Raw genomic sequence first — 15675 nt, forward strand, 5'->3', positions numbered from 1 at the left:
CAAATATAAAAATCATACCTGAAAGCAGATAAAAAGGAGAGACGTTCACTTAGTCTTTGAATTGTGTGTCTGTGTGTGCCACACTAAGCATGGACAACAGAAAGTTGTATGAGGGCTTGAGAACCAAAATTTTGGAAAAATATCAACAATCTCAAGGTTAAAAGTCCAAGAAGTTTGCAACCCATGGCACTGTAGCTAATCTCCTTGGGCGTGGACGGAAGAGAAAAATGGATGAAAGGTGTCAACGCAGGATAGTCCGGAAGGTGGATAAGCAGCCCCAAATAAGTTCCAAAGATATTCAAGCTGTCCTGCAGGCTCAGGGAGCATCAGTGTCAGCGCAAACTATCTGTTGACATGTAAATGAATTTCTATGGCAGGAGACCCAGGAGGACCCCACTGCTGACACGGAGACATAAAAAAGCAAGACTACATTTTGCCTAAATGAACTTGAGTAAGCCAAAATCCTTCTGGGAAAACATCTTGTGGACAGATGAGACCAAGATAGAGCTTTTTGGTAAAGCACATCATTCTACTGTTTACTGAAAACGGAATGAGGCCTACAAAGAAAAGAACACAGTACCTACAGTGAAATATGGTGGAGGTTCAATTATGTTTTTGGGTTGTTTTGCTGCCTTAGGCACTGGATGCCTTGAATGTGTGCAAGGCTTCATGAAATCTGAGGATTACCAATGGATTTTTGGTCACACTGTACAGCCCAGTGTCAGAAAGCTGGGTTTGCGTCCGAGATCTTGGGTCTTCCAGCAGGACAATGACCCCAAACATAGTCCAGATCTAAATCCAATTGAACACCTGTGGAGAGATCTTAAAATTGCTGTTGGGAAGAGGCGCCCTTCCAATAAGAGAGCTGGAGCAGTTTGCAAAGAGTGGTCCAACATTCCGGCTGAGAGGTGTAAGAAGCTTATTGATAGTAATAGAAAGCAACCGATTTCAGTTATTTTTTTTTTACAAAGGGTGTGCAATCAAATATTAAGTTAAGGGTGCCAATAATTTTTTTCCAGTTCATTTTTGGATTTTGGTGTGACATTATGTCAATTTGCTTTTTTTTCCCTCCCTTTTTTTGTTTAGTTCCAATAAGGGAATAAACATGTGTATAGCAAAACATGTGTTGCTGCAATCCTTTTCTGTGAGAAATACTTCATTTTTTGAAAAATATCAGGGGTGCCAACATTTACGGCCATGACTGTATTTGATGGTAAACTTATCCCAGTTACTCATCATTGTGAATGTTGGTATTACCTGGACTGAAACATTGATTGTTAATCCTTAAAGGGGTACTCCAGCCCTAAGACATTTTATCCCCTATCCAAAGGATAGGGGATAAGATGCCTGATCGTGAGGGGTCCCACCAGTGGGGACCCCCACAATCTTTCATGCAGCACCCCGCTATCATCAGGTCTGATGAATCACAATCACGGGGCTCGAGTATTGTGATGTCACGGCTACACCCCTTTGTGATGTCACGCTCCTTTCCCTCAATGAAAGCCTATGGGAGGGGGCGGGACAACCGCCATGCCCCCTCCCATAGGCTTGCATTGAGGGTGCGGAGCGTGATGTCACACGGGGGCGGAGCCGTGACATCATGATACTCCGGCCCTGTGATAGTAATTCATCAGACCTGATGATAGCGGGGTGCTGCATGAAAGATTGTGGGGGTCCTTTGGATAGGGGATAAGATGTCTTAGGGCTGGAGTTCCCCTATAAGTATTAACAATCAGGCATCTTATCCCTTATTCTTGGGATAAGATGTTTTATGGTATAAGTACCCCTTTAAGACAGATCTCAGTGGGGCATGACTCCTTGGACCACACTGATCAACAGAACCAAGGTTTGTTTTTCAAGGCAAGTTGGCTCATCTGTACCTGTCTGACCGGTAATAGGTTTCATCCCCATTCCAGAGAAGGAGGTTAAGCTGCAGTACTAGGCACAGCTACATATAGATGACCCCATGTGTGCGATGAAGGAATTGGGCTGTCTGATGATGGGTGGGCATCGGACCTGGTCCTGATGTCTAAGATGATTGAAAATAAATCAGGCATTCATCTTCTATCACCATGTGTGAGGAGTTAGGGTATGTTACCGTCCTCCACATTCAGCCAACAGCTATCTTATCCGATAACATCCCTCCCCACATACACATGAACGTTCGGTTTGGTTAAACATTCATGTGTTCTCGTTGGGGAGAAGAAGCTGCTGACAGACTGCTCTGGTGGCGATCTATCCCCCTTAAAAATTAAAGGGTTGGGCAGTTTTATTCCAACAAACTTGTTCCTTCTCTTTCCCGGTTGGGAGTCAGGAGGCCCCATGCATATTTCGGTCGTCTGGTCCTAACATAAACAGCAAGTTCGGGCATCTTTTCACTGTGTTTGGGATTTCTAGGGGTTGCCATACACCTTTTGCACAGCTATCTGTTTCTCCCCAAATGCATAACGTTTTGGCTTAACAGTGGCTTATCTCCTCTAAGAGCAAAAAATCATGCTTTTTAGTCCCGTCCCCCCCTGACATCATCAATTGGGGCCTCTCCAGTACTAATAGGGTGGTTCTGGTAAGTTATAATTCATTATTTGGGGGAGCTTCAGTTTGCACTTCTCCGGTTGACCTGTGAATTGACAGATGATGTATGAACTATAGATTTGTCATTGCTGAAGCTATATATAAGTGCCAATGCTTCAGTGCTCTGTAGGGGATTATATGGAGCTTTGTTCACTCTTGTACACACTCTCACATGTCAGACACAAGCTCTTTGAAGACCTAAGCTTGTTCCCCCCTGGACCTAAAGCTGTATGACGTTTTGTTTATATGCATATAACCCATAGCCATTTATTTCAGGACACTTTCTGCATCATCCAGGGTCTCTTTGCTGTGGCTTAGGAAGATGAAGGAGAATTAGTTGCCTGAAACGCTGACAACCCACAGACACACCCTTCATATCCTGGGATTTGGAAGCCACATAATTTCCTGTTCACTGCAATACAAATAATATTTCTGCTTAAAAAAATGTTAGAGCTTTTCTGGGTTTCCATTGTCATGTGTCCAAGTATGGCTCAGAGACAAAGTGAAGTATGTGAGCTAGAGAGATGATTGAGTCATGATATCCATGACTTCTAATCTTCCAAATCATCAGACGTTTAATTGAATTGAGCCTGTTTTGGATCAGATTTCCAGCATTTTCTATGCTTTGTGTATTTTTGAGATGGTGAACTTTCTCCCTCGGGGCAAATCACTATTGTGGTTTTGACACTGGCTCTTGCCTTTCACTAATGGAGTTGAGGCAGGCTATTCGATCCTTGGCATTACGCCTCTGAAGCTGAACACACTGAGGTGTACGTTTCAGCCAGAGACCCACTGAGATCTTAGGATAAAAATCTGACCTCACCTCGCTTCCCTGAAGGATTGGGTCATGCACCCACAGCCATGTGTTCACCATCAGACAGAGGCGCTTCTCATATAGAGCTTCCAGGAATGAAACCTTCCATGTATATTAGCTCCTTGTTAGGAGGGTGTTCAAAGAATTTATTCAGTATTTTTAATAATTCATCTGGAAGATTTTTAAGTAGACCTGTGACTAATGCAATGCACATAATCCATTCAGAGTCCTACTAGTTGACTAGAGACATTTTAAGAAATATTCCAATCTTGGATAATTATGGAAGAAATGTCACACAAATATCTGTCCCTTGACCTCCATCTCAACTGGTGAGATACCTAGGATTATGGAAACAGCAAAGCTTTGTGTGCTATACCGTGTTTGTAACTCCAATTTGTCTTTGAGTTACAACAAAAGCATCACATCTCCTGACCTGGTGCAATCTCCAGACAACCAAGCTGTGTCAGACATTTTTTTAAATCGCTGCAGATATGTTGTAAATGTACATACAAATATGTGGTTCATATTACCAACTTCTGCTGCTTCTCGTAGTATGTAAGGCTCAACAAATCCCGGAAATGGGTAGAAAATTCTCCTTAAAGGGGTACTCCGCTGCTCAGCATTTGAAATGCTGGAACCAGCAGCGGGAGCTTGTGACGTCATAGCCCCGTCCCCTCATGACTTCATGCCCCACCCCCTCAATGCAAGTCTATGGGAGGGGGCGTGACGGCCGTCACGCCCCCTCCCATAGACTTGCATTGAGGGGGCGGAGCTATGACGTCACAAGCTCCCGGCGCTGGCTCCAGCGTTGAGAACAGTTTGTTCCAAACGCTGAGCAGTGGAGTACCCCTTTAAATTTTTAGATTGCTTTCTTCTGTTTCAAGAAAGTCCTTGTGTTATGATGGATCCAAATGGTCACAGAGGGATCCCATTGACTTAAGTTGGTGTGCATGATTTTGTCCCAGCTGTTGACTAATTTGGATTGACCAAGGTTACCTTGATAAATGAGAGTTTGGGAGAGGAGACCTCCACCTATAAGGAATTTGTGAGATATCCAGTCAGAAGATGGTCATGTCCCTTAAAAAATTGTTCTGTCAAATTTTAAAAACCTTGTTCGAATTTGAATAAAAGTGTTTCTATTGATGACATTTTAGTGGAGAAATATTGACCTTTGTATTAATGTGTTAATTTCTTTATTTTTAGGCCTTCAAGCCCCTGGTTGGAAATGGTGATTACAAGTCCATAACTGCAATAGAGTTTTTAGTGGAGAGACATCTGGAGTTTGCAACTGAAGATAGTGCCTTTCAGCCCTATCAGGTAAAGACTGGCGAAAATAACATGTAGTCTCCAGGCATTGCCGTCCTGAGAGGGTGATGTATTCTTAGATGAATTTGCCATCTGCCCTCTCAGGTGAGAAGCTTGTTTATTGTGAACATTATAAAGTAAAAAAAATGTGGAGAATAAACACGTAGACCTATGATTTATGGTCTAGCGCCTGTTTTTGGCTTTCTGCTTTCTAGGGGATGAGTTGTGTAAAGGAACTAGTAATTTATCACCCTGTGACAGATGGATAAGATTAGCAGAGGGATTAGGTTTGTCCCAGAAACCCTACTGTAACTATAGCCGATGGAGGATAAGAACCTAAACTTCTGTGTATCCCTGTCGCCTACCTAAACTTCTGTGTATCCCGGTCTATGCTGTTATTTAGGGAGCTAAATATTCCAAAATACAATGGTTGGCATCATTTCTTGCAAGCTTTTGCATTTCTTGTACCTACCTAGTATGTTTCTCTCTGTAACTGAAGAAGGAATTCAGCATTTTAAGGAAATGATTGCTTTGTCTGGGTAACAGGGGAAATGGATCACCATGGAATATTTGCCTAGTTCCTAGTAATGTGATGTAAACAAAGTAGTATGAAGTGATAGATGCCAGTCTGACCAGAGGCAACTGGAACACATTGTGCTGTACAAGGTTATGTCATCTTTGGTAAACATGGCTTAACCTGCAATCTACCCGCTATTGCTGATCTTGATCTTCCATGATAATGCCCTAATGGTTGAACATCTGAAAATATTGAGGTCATTCCTTTCTCTGGCCTTGGACTTTTAAAGCAAATACATGTGTATCATAGCTGTGATAAGGTATTGCAACATGCTACCACGTACCAGACTGGAGTTGTAATGGAGGGATAAAGGTCTGCGCAGGCATGCCAGCTATATTTATGTTAGTGTCTTGCAGCTTTCATGTATTCCTGACTTTGTTTAGTTACGACGATGTTGAATTTGTTTTCGGCTGGTTCAGTGCAGTATATAGTTTTCTGATATCAGCAGGTATATAGGTTGAGAAGAAGCAAAAGGCTGGTAGTTTACCAACACTACCAAACGTATCTGTGACTTACAGTGGTTGAGGTAGTAGTTTGGGAGTCACAATTTTACAACTTTAAGAGGAAACTTATGTTGAAAATGCAGTCGAGGCTACATCTATAGAACAAAACTAACTGAGCAGATTGAGTTATAGTTTAGTAAGAAAATATTCAGAATCGCTTGTCATTCATCTAGATGTCTGAAAATACTGGGCTTTGGTGTCCAGTGAGTCGTGCTACACAGTGACAACTATTTTTGTAGGCACACCGCCTAGGACCCCTTAGCCCTGAATAAGGAGAGATTTAAAGGGGTATTGCGCCCCTCTTCCGCCGATAAGATGTCTGATCGCAGGGTCCTGCCGAAATCTCTCCTGCAGACATCGTATCCCTATCTTTTGGATAGGGAATAGGATGTCTAAGGGGGGGGGGGGGGGAGTACCCCTTAAGATGTATAAATTACTTGCTAAATTGAATCTTTTCCACAGACCATGTTAGCTCCTCCTCTATAAAATGGTGCTAGCATTTTCAACATGAGTTTCCCGATAAATGGGTATTCCATGTTAAAAGGAACAAGTGTGATCTCATGTGGGATCTCACAGCTGGAAACACAGGGATAAGTTCTTTTAACTCAAACCCCTCCTCTAAGTAGCAAGATTCTTGTGCCAATACGGGTACATTTCGACTCCACGAAGAATGCTGTCTGAAATGTACAAAAATGCATGCTAGGAAATACCTGTTTAAGCAGTAACAAATAAAACAATGGCAAAACTAGTAGCCTAAAGAGAGAACAAGGTCTCCCTGCCTACAGGCTCCATTAACATTTGGAGGAATTCCCATTTGCGTGAGTGTGTGCTGGCTGCTTCTCTGTCTGTTTTGCATCCTTCCCTCATTTCTAGATGATCTCCACCCTTGGCATGTAGGCAAGCTTTATTTTTTATTTTTTTTATTCTTATTAAACATTAGCATGTGTGTTCAGCCCAGCAGCATTTCTGGTTATAGCTCTCAATAGCAGCAGTGTGTCCCTCTACTAGTATGCAGTGTCTGGGCAGGAACAGGTTTAGGTACATGCCATGATAGTACATTTGGCACTGTGGCTTTGGGGATAAAAAAACATGTTAGCTTGACGGTTCTATATTATTTTCTGATGTGCATTCAGTCATGACTGTTCAGCATTGATAAGATCACATACCACAGTGTTCTCCAACCAGAGGCTTTGGAAGCACATGTTGCTCTTGGGCCCCATGCATGTGGTTCCTCCGCTAATAGCAGCTGCAGAGACTGTTGTGTTCTATTGGAATGATCCATCATATATTTTAGTCTTTTTCCAGTTAAAGGGAACATGTCAGCTTTTATTGCTGCTAAGAGCTGCAGATACCATTGGATAGCTGTTTTGGTGTAAAAGCAAACTGTGGCCCCTTTCACACTGCCGGTATGCTCCGGCAAATTTGGCTGTCAAACTCCCTTTTTTTTTTTTTTTTTGCATTTTGCCTGCCGTAATTTTGATGGAGCATACAATACAGGCAAATAACTGGTCCCAATGGACCCATTGTATTCAATAGCCGCCGTTATTTGCGGAGAGAAAAGCCAGAGTAAAAGGACTGTGCAAGCGCTATTTTTCCCCCCGACTTTTCTCGATCCAGCAGTGTGAACGTAGCCTTAGAGCTCATGGTGGTTGTTGCCAAATTTATAAAATCTGTTTAATAGATGTCAGGGAGGCTGGGCCAAGCTGTGTAAGTGCCACAGCCTGCCACACCACCTTTACCTTCACCTCCAAGCCTCTCCTTGACTGACGTGCTGGGCTTGCTTTGGGGAGTGAGTGGGCACTGAGCAGATTGTCTTTGTCTCTTTGACACTTTGTTTATATATAAAAAAAAAAGGTGATTTTATACGTTTAGCAACCACCATCTGTTCCAGGAAAGGTACAGTCTGCTTTTATATCTTCACAGCTATCCAATGTCTTCAGCTCTTGGCTGCATAGAGCTGACAGATTCACTTTAAACAGTCTCTTAGGATATGATGTCAGGGCTGAATACCTATATTTAGCCTGGACTCTCACCCTCTTACAGGGGTCAGGAAGCAATTTGTAGGAGCCCGGCAGCAGTCCTACCGATTGATGTCTTCTTAGATGATACTTCTACAATGGTAGTATGGAGCATGTGTTGGACTGTGATGTTCGCACTGTCTTGGTGAATGAAGTAGGCAGGCATGACTTGTGGTATCTCCCCAGCTTCTGAAAGTCTTCAGTTAGGGTTTGGGGGGCTAGATATAAAAAAAATTGTTTGGAGTGTCAGTCAGTCAGTGTCACTGATGAACATCATATAGGTCACAAACCACTCCAAGATTTAAGACCTCTAATCTAGCAAAACTAATATCCAAACCCTAGGGCTTTAGCCCAGGGTGCAAAACACCTCTTATTATTCCCCTTATAAAATATAACTTTTATTGTATTCAATGAATAAAAAGTAATCCCAGGAAAAAAACACATAATTTAAAATTAATGTGCTGAGAGGGATAATTTCAGTACAAGTGGGATCTAAAGACCTCCACAATAAAAGGTTCTGCAGCAACCTACAATTCCCACTCAAACACAACTTTAAAAACACTATATTGCCGCCTCTACATGTTTCGCAGTCTCCACGGCTTTTTCCAGAGGCAAGACAGTGACAACAGTTGCATTGTTCAGTTTAATGCAGCGCCAGTACTAATCCCATATACTGTTATTGGTGTTTGCCATGGCTTGTCGACTTGCTTTATGTGAATGGATGGAGTCCTGGTTTGGATTGATAAAAGCACTTTTAGAATGTTTTAGGGTACTGACTGTTCTCCCCCCCCCCCCCCCCCCCCCCCCCCAGTATTGACATATTTGCTACACATTTCACAGTAAGAATATTAGCATAGAAGACATAACATGATCTTAAATGTCATATTGCAAAACATGGTGGTGGTTAAACAATTACAAAGTCACAAGACCTCTCAGGTTTCTTAGAGCAGCTACATTTGCAGCTGTTGTACGATGCTGTTACATGCTTGGGTTAAACTAAATAATATGGGGCACTGTCTGCTGGCACTTCATTATGGAGGTAGTAAAATATACTTTATTACCAGCTTATGCTATCATTACTGTGTGCGCTTGACTGGTGGCCCAGTTATATTTAGAGAGAGAGCTTTTGTGCTGGTCATTCAGTCTTGTAGTGTTTTCTTCTCATGTAGTCCAGACTCCAATGTACAGTAGGGAACACTGTGAAAGACAGACATAAGAGGACACTTTGTTTCCTTCCCTACACACTATGGGGGAGATTTATCAAAACCTGTCCAGAGAAAAAGTTGCCCAGTTGCCCTTAGCAACCAATCAGATCGCTTTTTTCCTTTTTAACAATGCCTCTGCAAAATAAAGGAAGCGATTTGATTGGTTGCTATGGGCAACTGGGCAACTTTTTGCCTCTGGACAGGTTTTGATAAATCTCCCCCTATGATCTGATCTTTTTATGAAATATTTTGTTGGTTTAGACATGAACCTAATACCTCTGTTTTCCTTTTTGACCCTGGATTTATCCCACTTATTTTTTCAAGAACAAGAATATTGTTAACCATATATACAAAAATCTATTGTCAGAACAATGGTATTGGTGTAGGTTGGGTTAAGAATACCAACGATTATTAGAAGATATGAATAGTACTGATCTGATCCCATTGCCTTCACATCAGAATACTATAGCAATGTTTACCAAAATTGTGCATTCATTTAATAAATGCGTTTTAGAAACGTAAGAAATAATTTTAGTAAACCTGGGTCGTGGTTTTCTTGCAGTGTTCTCTGCTTATAGACTGCCTACTTGCCTATCCACTCCATAATATTGAGCCCCAACTTGTGACAGTCAGAAAAATCATAAGTTTGAGACAACTCCACTGATTTCTAAATTACTTTAAGTAACCTTGTGTTTATATGTAAAGACTAGGAATTGGCCGAAATTATCAGCCAAGATTCACGATTTTGGACATTATCGGTATCGGCAATTACCTTGCCGATATGCCGATAATGCCCCGGCCAGAGACCACCGCCGCCGCCGCTGCTGCTGCCCCATTGCCTCCCCCATCCCCAGTTTTATAATTACCTGTTCCCAGGGTCCGCGTTACTTCTGGCTCCTGCGGCGTCCTGCACAGTGCGCAATGATGAGTGATGTCCTCAACGCAACGGGGAGAGAAGCGGGCGGTTTTGGTCTCTGGCCAGAGGATAGGCAGGGGGAGGCGGGGGCATCCGCTGTGGTGGTTAGACTCAGGACCCCAGGACAGGCAGGAGGAGAGAAGCGGGTTGCGGCGGCGGTCTCTGGCCCCGCACAAGCCGCTGCAGTTCATTGATAGTAAAGTGCCTGCAGCGGCTTCTGCGTTCACAGATTGATATCTGCCCTAAAAAATCAATATAGGTCGATCCCTAGTAAAGACCTAAGATGCAAGATTGCTTCAGACCTTAGTGCTACAAACCTTTAACACTTTGTGTTGGTTTACTCCTGAAACACAAGTGCGATTAAAGGGGTACTCCACTGCCCCAGCATTCAAAACATTTAGTTTTGAAAGCTGTGTGCCGGGTCATGACATCATGGCCATGCCCCCTTGTGATGTCACATCACACCCCCTCAATGCCAGTCTATGGGAGGGGGCATACGCCCCCTCCCATAGACTTGCATTGAGGGGGCGTGGCCGTGACGTCACAACCCCGCAGCTCACACCCAACGTTCGGAATTAAATGTTCCAAATACTAGGGCAGTGGAGTACCCCTTTAAACTTATGTGGTCCTTGCCAACCTCCCCCAGAACTGCATTAAAGGGATTTTTCCAGGGTGTTAATTGACTGCCTATCCTTAGGAGAGGCAATCGGTGTCAGGTTGGTGGGGTCCGATTAAAATGGTTGTTGTGCTGCAGCCTTGTTGTTCTCCAGATAAAGCACCAAACATTTTGTAGTGGCTGTTCCTGGTACTGCAGCTCTCTCTGTGCAGTCCCAACACAGTCACTACAGAATATCTGGTAAACAGTGATAAGGTACCCTTCAGTCAGCAGGTGTAGGTGTCTGGCATCAGACCACCACAATCTGATATTGATGTCCTGTCACAAGGATAGGCCATCATTATCAAAGTCCCGTTAAAACCCTTTTAACACATCATATTTTTGCTGCTTCATGTTAGTAGGTGCCTGCAAAGAGATGTTCATCCTTTTTTTTTTTTTTTTTAGGATAGACTCAAGCAGTTCAGTTTGTGAAGTTAGTGTTGCCTATACCTACTTGATGTGTTCATCTGGGAGTGAAATGGTTAATCCAGCTAGGTGTGTTGTTTCCAAAGACAAATACCCTGAGGAAAGCTGGCTGTTGTTGCAACATGTATGCAAAATAATAGGGTTTGGAAAGGTGTATTGAATAGCAGACTTATTTCAACTTGAGAAAAAACAGACATGGTCGCACATCCACAACATGCACCTTGATCTAAGGCTTCTCAGCAACATTTATTAAACTAACAAGTCGTTAGTGTACTTAATGATCCTGAAGCCCACTAGCCACGTCACCTGTAAGTAGTGGATCCCTAGCATAAATTGGCGCAGCGCTGAGTGGCGACCACCACCCCCCCAACACCAGTGCCCATAGGGGGGCAGAGCAGCCCCAATTCCTCTCAAACCAATCCCTGTGCCGTACCACCCCACAGACACAGTGCCACAGCAGCAACGGACGCCAAACGGCACCGCACCAGAGGAAACAGCTGTAAAAAGCTCACTCACCATGTGCTTCCATTATGAGACTGGTAGGCTGCCAGGAGGAATAGGGCCCTAATGAGGCTTCCTGCCAATTATATAAGCCTGGGCTGAGGGGGAGGGGCAGAGTGCTGACCAAACAAAAACAAACAAAAAAAAACTACCTACTTATAGGTGACCGTGACGTGGCTAGTGGACTTGCACTTCATGATCATAAAGTACACTAACGACTTGTTAGTTCAATAAATGTTGCTGAGAAGCCTTAGATCATTGTGGATGTGCGACCATGTCTGTTTTTCCTCAAGTTGAATGCATATGGTTACGTAAATATAAATAATTTACAGTAGTCAGAGCTGGTGACCTTTGTACAGAGCAAGTGGGGATTTGTACTTGCTTGTATGTGCACAGTCTTTGGTGTATGGCAGTGTTTACCAACCAGGGTGCCTCCAGCTGTTGCAAAACTACAACTCCCAGCATTCCCGGACAGCCTTTGGCTGTCCGGGAATGCTGGAAGTTGTAGTTTTGCAACAGCTGGAGGCACCCTGGTTGGGAAAAACTGGTGTAAAGTATGACTGTGTAAAGAAAGAGGAAAGTCGATCCAGCAATTCCAATAAAACATCGATTTATTTGTTATTCAGCAGCATAAAATATCCCGCATGGATAGCATTCACAGCACACCACCTAGCCCGTGATACACAGCAACATGGACGCGTTTCGAGCGCATGCGCACTCTTGATCACCTAGTCCTTTACTGCTTAATGTTGATCTTTTCTGTGACATGTCTGCTGGCAATTGACCCGTTTCCTTCATTTAATTATCCAACTGGAGTTGTCATGTCCTTTAATGTCATAATACTTGGTGGCATACCGTATGTACTGCTCTTTCTGCAGTCATGGGGTCCCATCCTTGTAATAATTCAGCTCAACTAAAGTTCTGTGCAGTTTGTGTATGACATATAAAGAAATTAATATAAAAGTTGTTTCCTGCCGTTAATGAGATTACATTTTCACAGAAGTGTTCTGAAGTTTAGGAACAGTTGTGGGATTGAAGAAAAGCGAAGAATAAAGTGTAGGAGGCCCCCATGTTGTGCTGGGCATCAGTCGCTAACCTCCTGTAAGGTGACCGTCAGCCTTTATGTCAGTATTAGCAGAAGACACTACACTGTATATTATCCTGTGGGATCACAAATTGCAGATTTGTGTTGTCTATTAAAATAAAACCAAGAACCAGCAGAGTTTCCTTAAGTAGGCGGATCACTATTAGGTCACAGCACAGATGTAGTTTCCTCCTAGCGCCAAATAATTCCGAACCTCTGCTGTAGATCCCTGTGAGCAGGAAACACCTTAAATCCTGCAGCAGTGGAAATATTGAAACATTTATAATGCACTTTTTGCCTTGGAAGCAAGCGCGCCCGTAATCATTCTTAATTAAGAATTAACTGCCAGAGAAGTGTACAGCGCCGTGCGCCATCTCTGCGGGGAGCGGGAGGGGGATTAAAAATGAAATGTCATTTCTTGTCTAGAACGGCCATGCACCTATAATGTGCTGAAAACTCATTCTGTGCCAGTGTTCCTATTCACTGATTCAAATCCTCAGAGTCCTATTGTACTTCAAAGCTTTCTCCATAAACTGCGGGGTTATCTGAGGATAGTTGTTTTGTTAGCGCCTCCACAGCAGGAATGCTGACACGAATTTTGTGCCATCCCCTCGTGTAAACGATGCACTGCAAATAAATTAGTCGGCAACAGGCCTACAAGTCTTATATCTTTTGCATCAGCATGTACTGAGTGCTTGTTTGCACAGTGTGCTCTTACTGGAGATGTGGCCTACTCTGGGGATGGTAGAATGTTGTACCCCGTGGCTGTATTTGACATGCCTTTGTATAGTTTCATCAACTTGCCTTTTTCCAATGGAAGCATTAGAATTAAGGATGGCTATATATAGTGTGATGGGGCAGACACCAACAACTGGCTGCCTGAACTTCTGCAGCCTGCTGCAATGAATGCAGCCACCAGTGTGTTCAGAACTGTGTGGTTACAGCTGTTTAGCACCGCAAGGTGCTTCAGTGGACCCAGGGAGCAGTGGCAAATCATCTTTACGTGTAACCATTGAGGCCTCTCTGATAGGGCTGGGCGGTATGACCAAATATGTGTATCACGGTACTCTTGTAACTTATGGAGGTTCCACGGTATATATGTCTACTTTACGTTTGCATCATAAAGTTGACATGTTTTTACTTTTGGAAGACACCAGAGGGCTTCAAAGTTCAGCAGCAATTTTTCACAAAATTTTCAAACTCGCTATTTTTCAGGGACCAGTTCAGGTTTAAAGTGGATTTGAAGGGTCTTCATCTTAGAAATTCCCCACAAATGACCCAGTTATAAAAACTGCACCCCCCCAAAGTATTCAAAATGACATTCAGTCAGCGTTTTAACCCTTTAGGTGTTTCACAGGAATAGCAGCAAAGTGAAGGTGAAAATTCACAATCTTAATTTTTTACACTCGTATGTTCTTGTAGACCCAATTTTTGCATTTTTACAAGGGGTAAAAGGAGAAAATATATACTTGTGTTTGTAGCCCAATTTCTCTCAAGTAAGCACATACCTCATACGTCTATGTAAATTGTTCGGCGGGTGCACTAGAGGGCTCAGTAGCGAAGGAGCCACAAGGGGATTTTGGAGAGTACGTTTTTCTGAAATGGTTTTTGGGGGGCATGTTGCATTTAGGTGCCAGAACAGCAAAAAAAAAAAAAAAAAAAAACACATGCCATACCATTTTGGAAACCAGACCCCTTGAGGAACGTAACAAGGAATTAAGTGAGCCTTAATACCCCACAGGTGTTTCACGACTTTTGCATATGTAAAAAAATAATTTTTTTAAACTAAAATGTGTGTTTCCCCCCAAATCTCACATTTTTGCAAGGGTTAATAGCAGTAAATACCCCCCAAAATTTGTAACCCCATCTCTTCTGAGTATGGAGGTACCCCATAAGTTGACCTGAAGTGCACTACGGGCGAACTACAATGCTCAGAAGAGAAGGAGCCATATTTGGCTTTTTGATAACAAATTTTGGTCGAGGGGCATGTCGCATTTAGGAAGCCCCTATGGTGCCAGGACAGAAAAAAAAAAAAAAAACCACATGGCATACCAGTTTGGAAACTAGACCCCTTGAGGAACGTAACAAGGAATAAAGTGAGCCTTAATACCCCACAGGGGTTTCACGACTTTTGCATATGTAAAAAAAAATAAAAAATTTCACGAAAATGTGTGTTTCCCCCAAATTTCACATTTTTGCAAGGGTTAATAGCAGAAAAGACCCTCCAAAATTTGTAACCCCCATCTCTTCTGAGTATGGAAATACCCTATGTGTGGACGTCAAGTGCTCTGCTGGCGCACTACAATGCTCAGAAGAGAAGGAGCGCCATTGAGCTTTTGGGAAAAAAATTGTTTGGAATGGAAGTCAGGGGCCATGTGCGTTTACAAAGCCCCCCGTGGTGCCAAAACAGTGGACCCCCCTACACCCCTCACAGAATTTAATAAGGGGTGCAGTGAGTATTTACACCCCACTGGCGTTTGACAGATCTTTGGAACAGTGTGCTGTGCAAATGAAAAATTACATTTTTCATTTTCACGGACCACTGTTCCAAAAATCTGTCTGACACCTGTGGGGCGTAAATGCTCACTGTACCCCTTATTACATTACGTGAGGGTGTAGTTTCCAAAATGGGATCACATGTGGGTATTTATTTTTTTGCGTTTATGTCAGAACCGCTGTAAAATCGGCCACCCCTGTGCAAATCACCAATTTAGGCCTCAATTGTACATGGTGCGCTCTCACTCCTGAGCCTTGTTGTGCGCCCGCAGAGCATTTTACGCCTACATATGGGGTATTTCTGTACTAAGGAGAAATTGCGTTACAAATTTTGGGGGTCTTTTTTTCCTTTTAACGCTTGTGAAAATAAAAAGTATAGGGCAACACCAGCATGTTAGTGTACATTTTTTTATTTTTTTACACTAACAAGCTGGTGTAGCCCCCACTATTCCTTTTCATAAGGGGTGAAAGGAGAAAAAGCCCCCCCAAAATTTGTAGTGCAATTTGTAGTACGGAAATACCCCATATGTGGCCCTAAACTGTTTCCTTGAAATACGACAGGGCTCCGAAGTGAGAGAGCGCCATGTGCATTTGAGGACTAAAT

The 15675-nt window shown here is 43.0% G+C and overlaps 1 protein-coding gene across 4 annotated transcripts in view; it reads left to right on the plus strand.

The window, feature by feature from the left end:
- JMJD1C (jumonji domain containing 1C) overlaps positions 1 to 15675 on the plus strand; it is a 322607-nt gene that overhangs the window by 203465 nt on the left and 103467 nt on the right. For all 4 annotated transcript variants that reach the window (XM_056529800.1, XM_056529801.1, XM_056529802.1 and 1 more), the window contains one exon: positions 4589 to 4702. In XM_056529800.1, the coding sequence (XP_056385775.1) occupies positions 4589 to 4702 (114 nt within the window). The remainder of the gene's footprint in view (positions 1 to 4588; positions 4703 to 15675) is intronic.

The sequence above is a fragment of the Hyla sarda genome, chromosome 7, assembly GCF_029499605.1.
Source record: "Hyla sarda isolate aHylSar1 chromosome 7, aHylSar1.hap1, whole genome shotgun sequence".
Taxonomy (NCBI): domain Eukaryota; kingdom Metazoa; phylum Chordata; class Amphibia; order Anura; family Hylidae; genus Hyla; species Hyla sarda.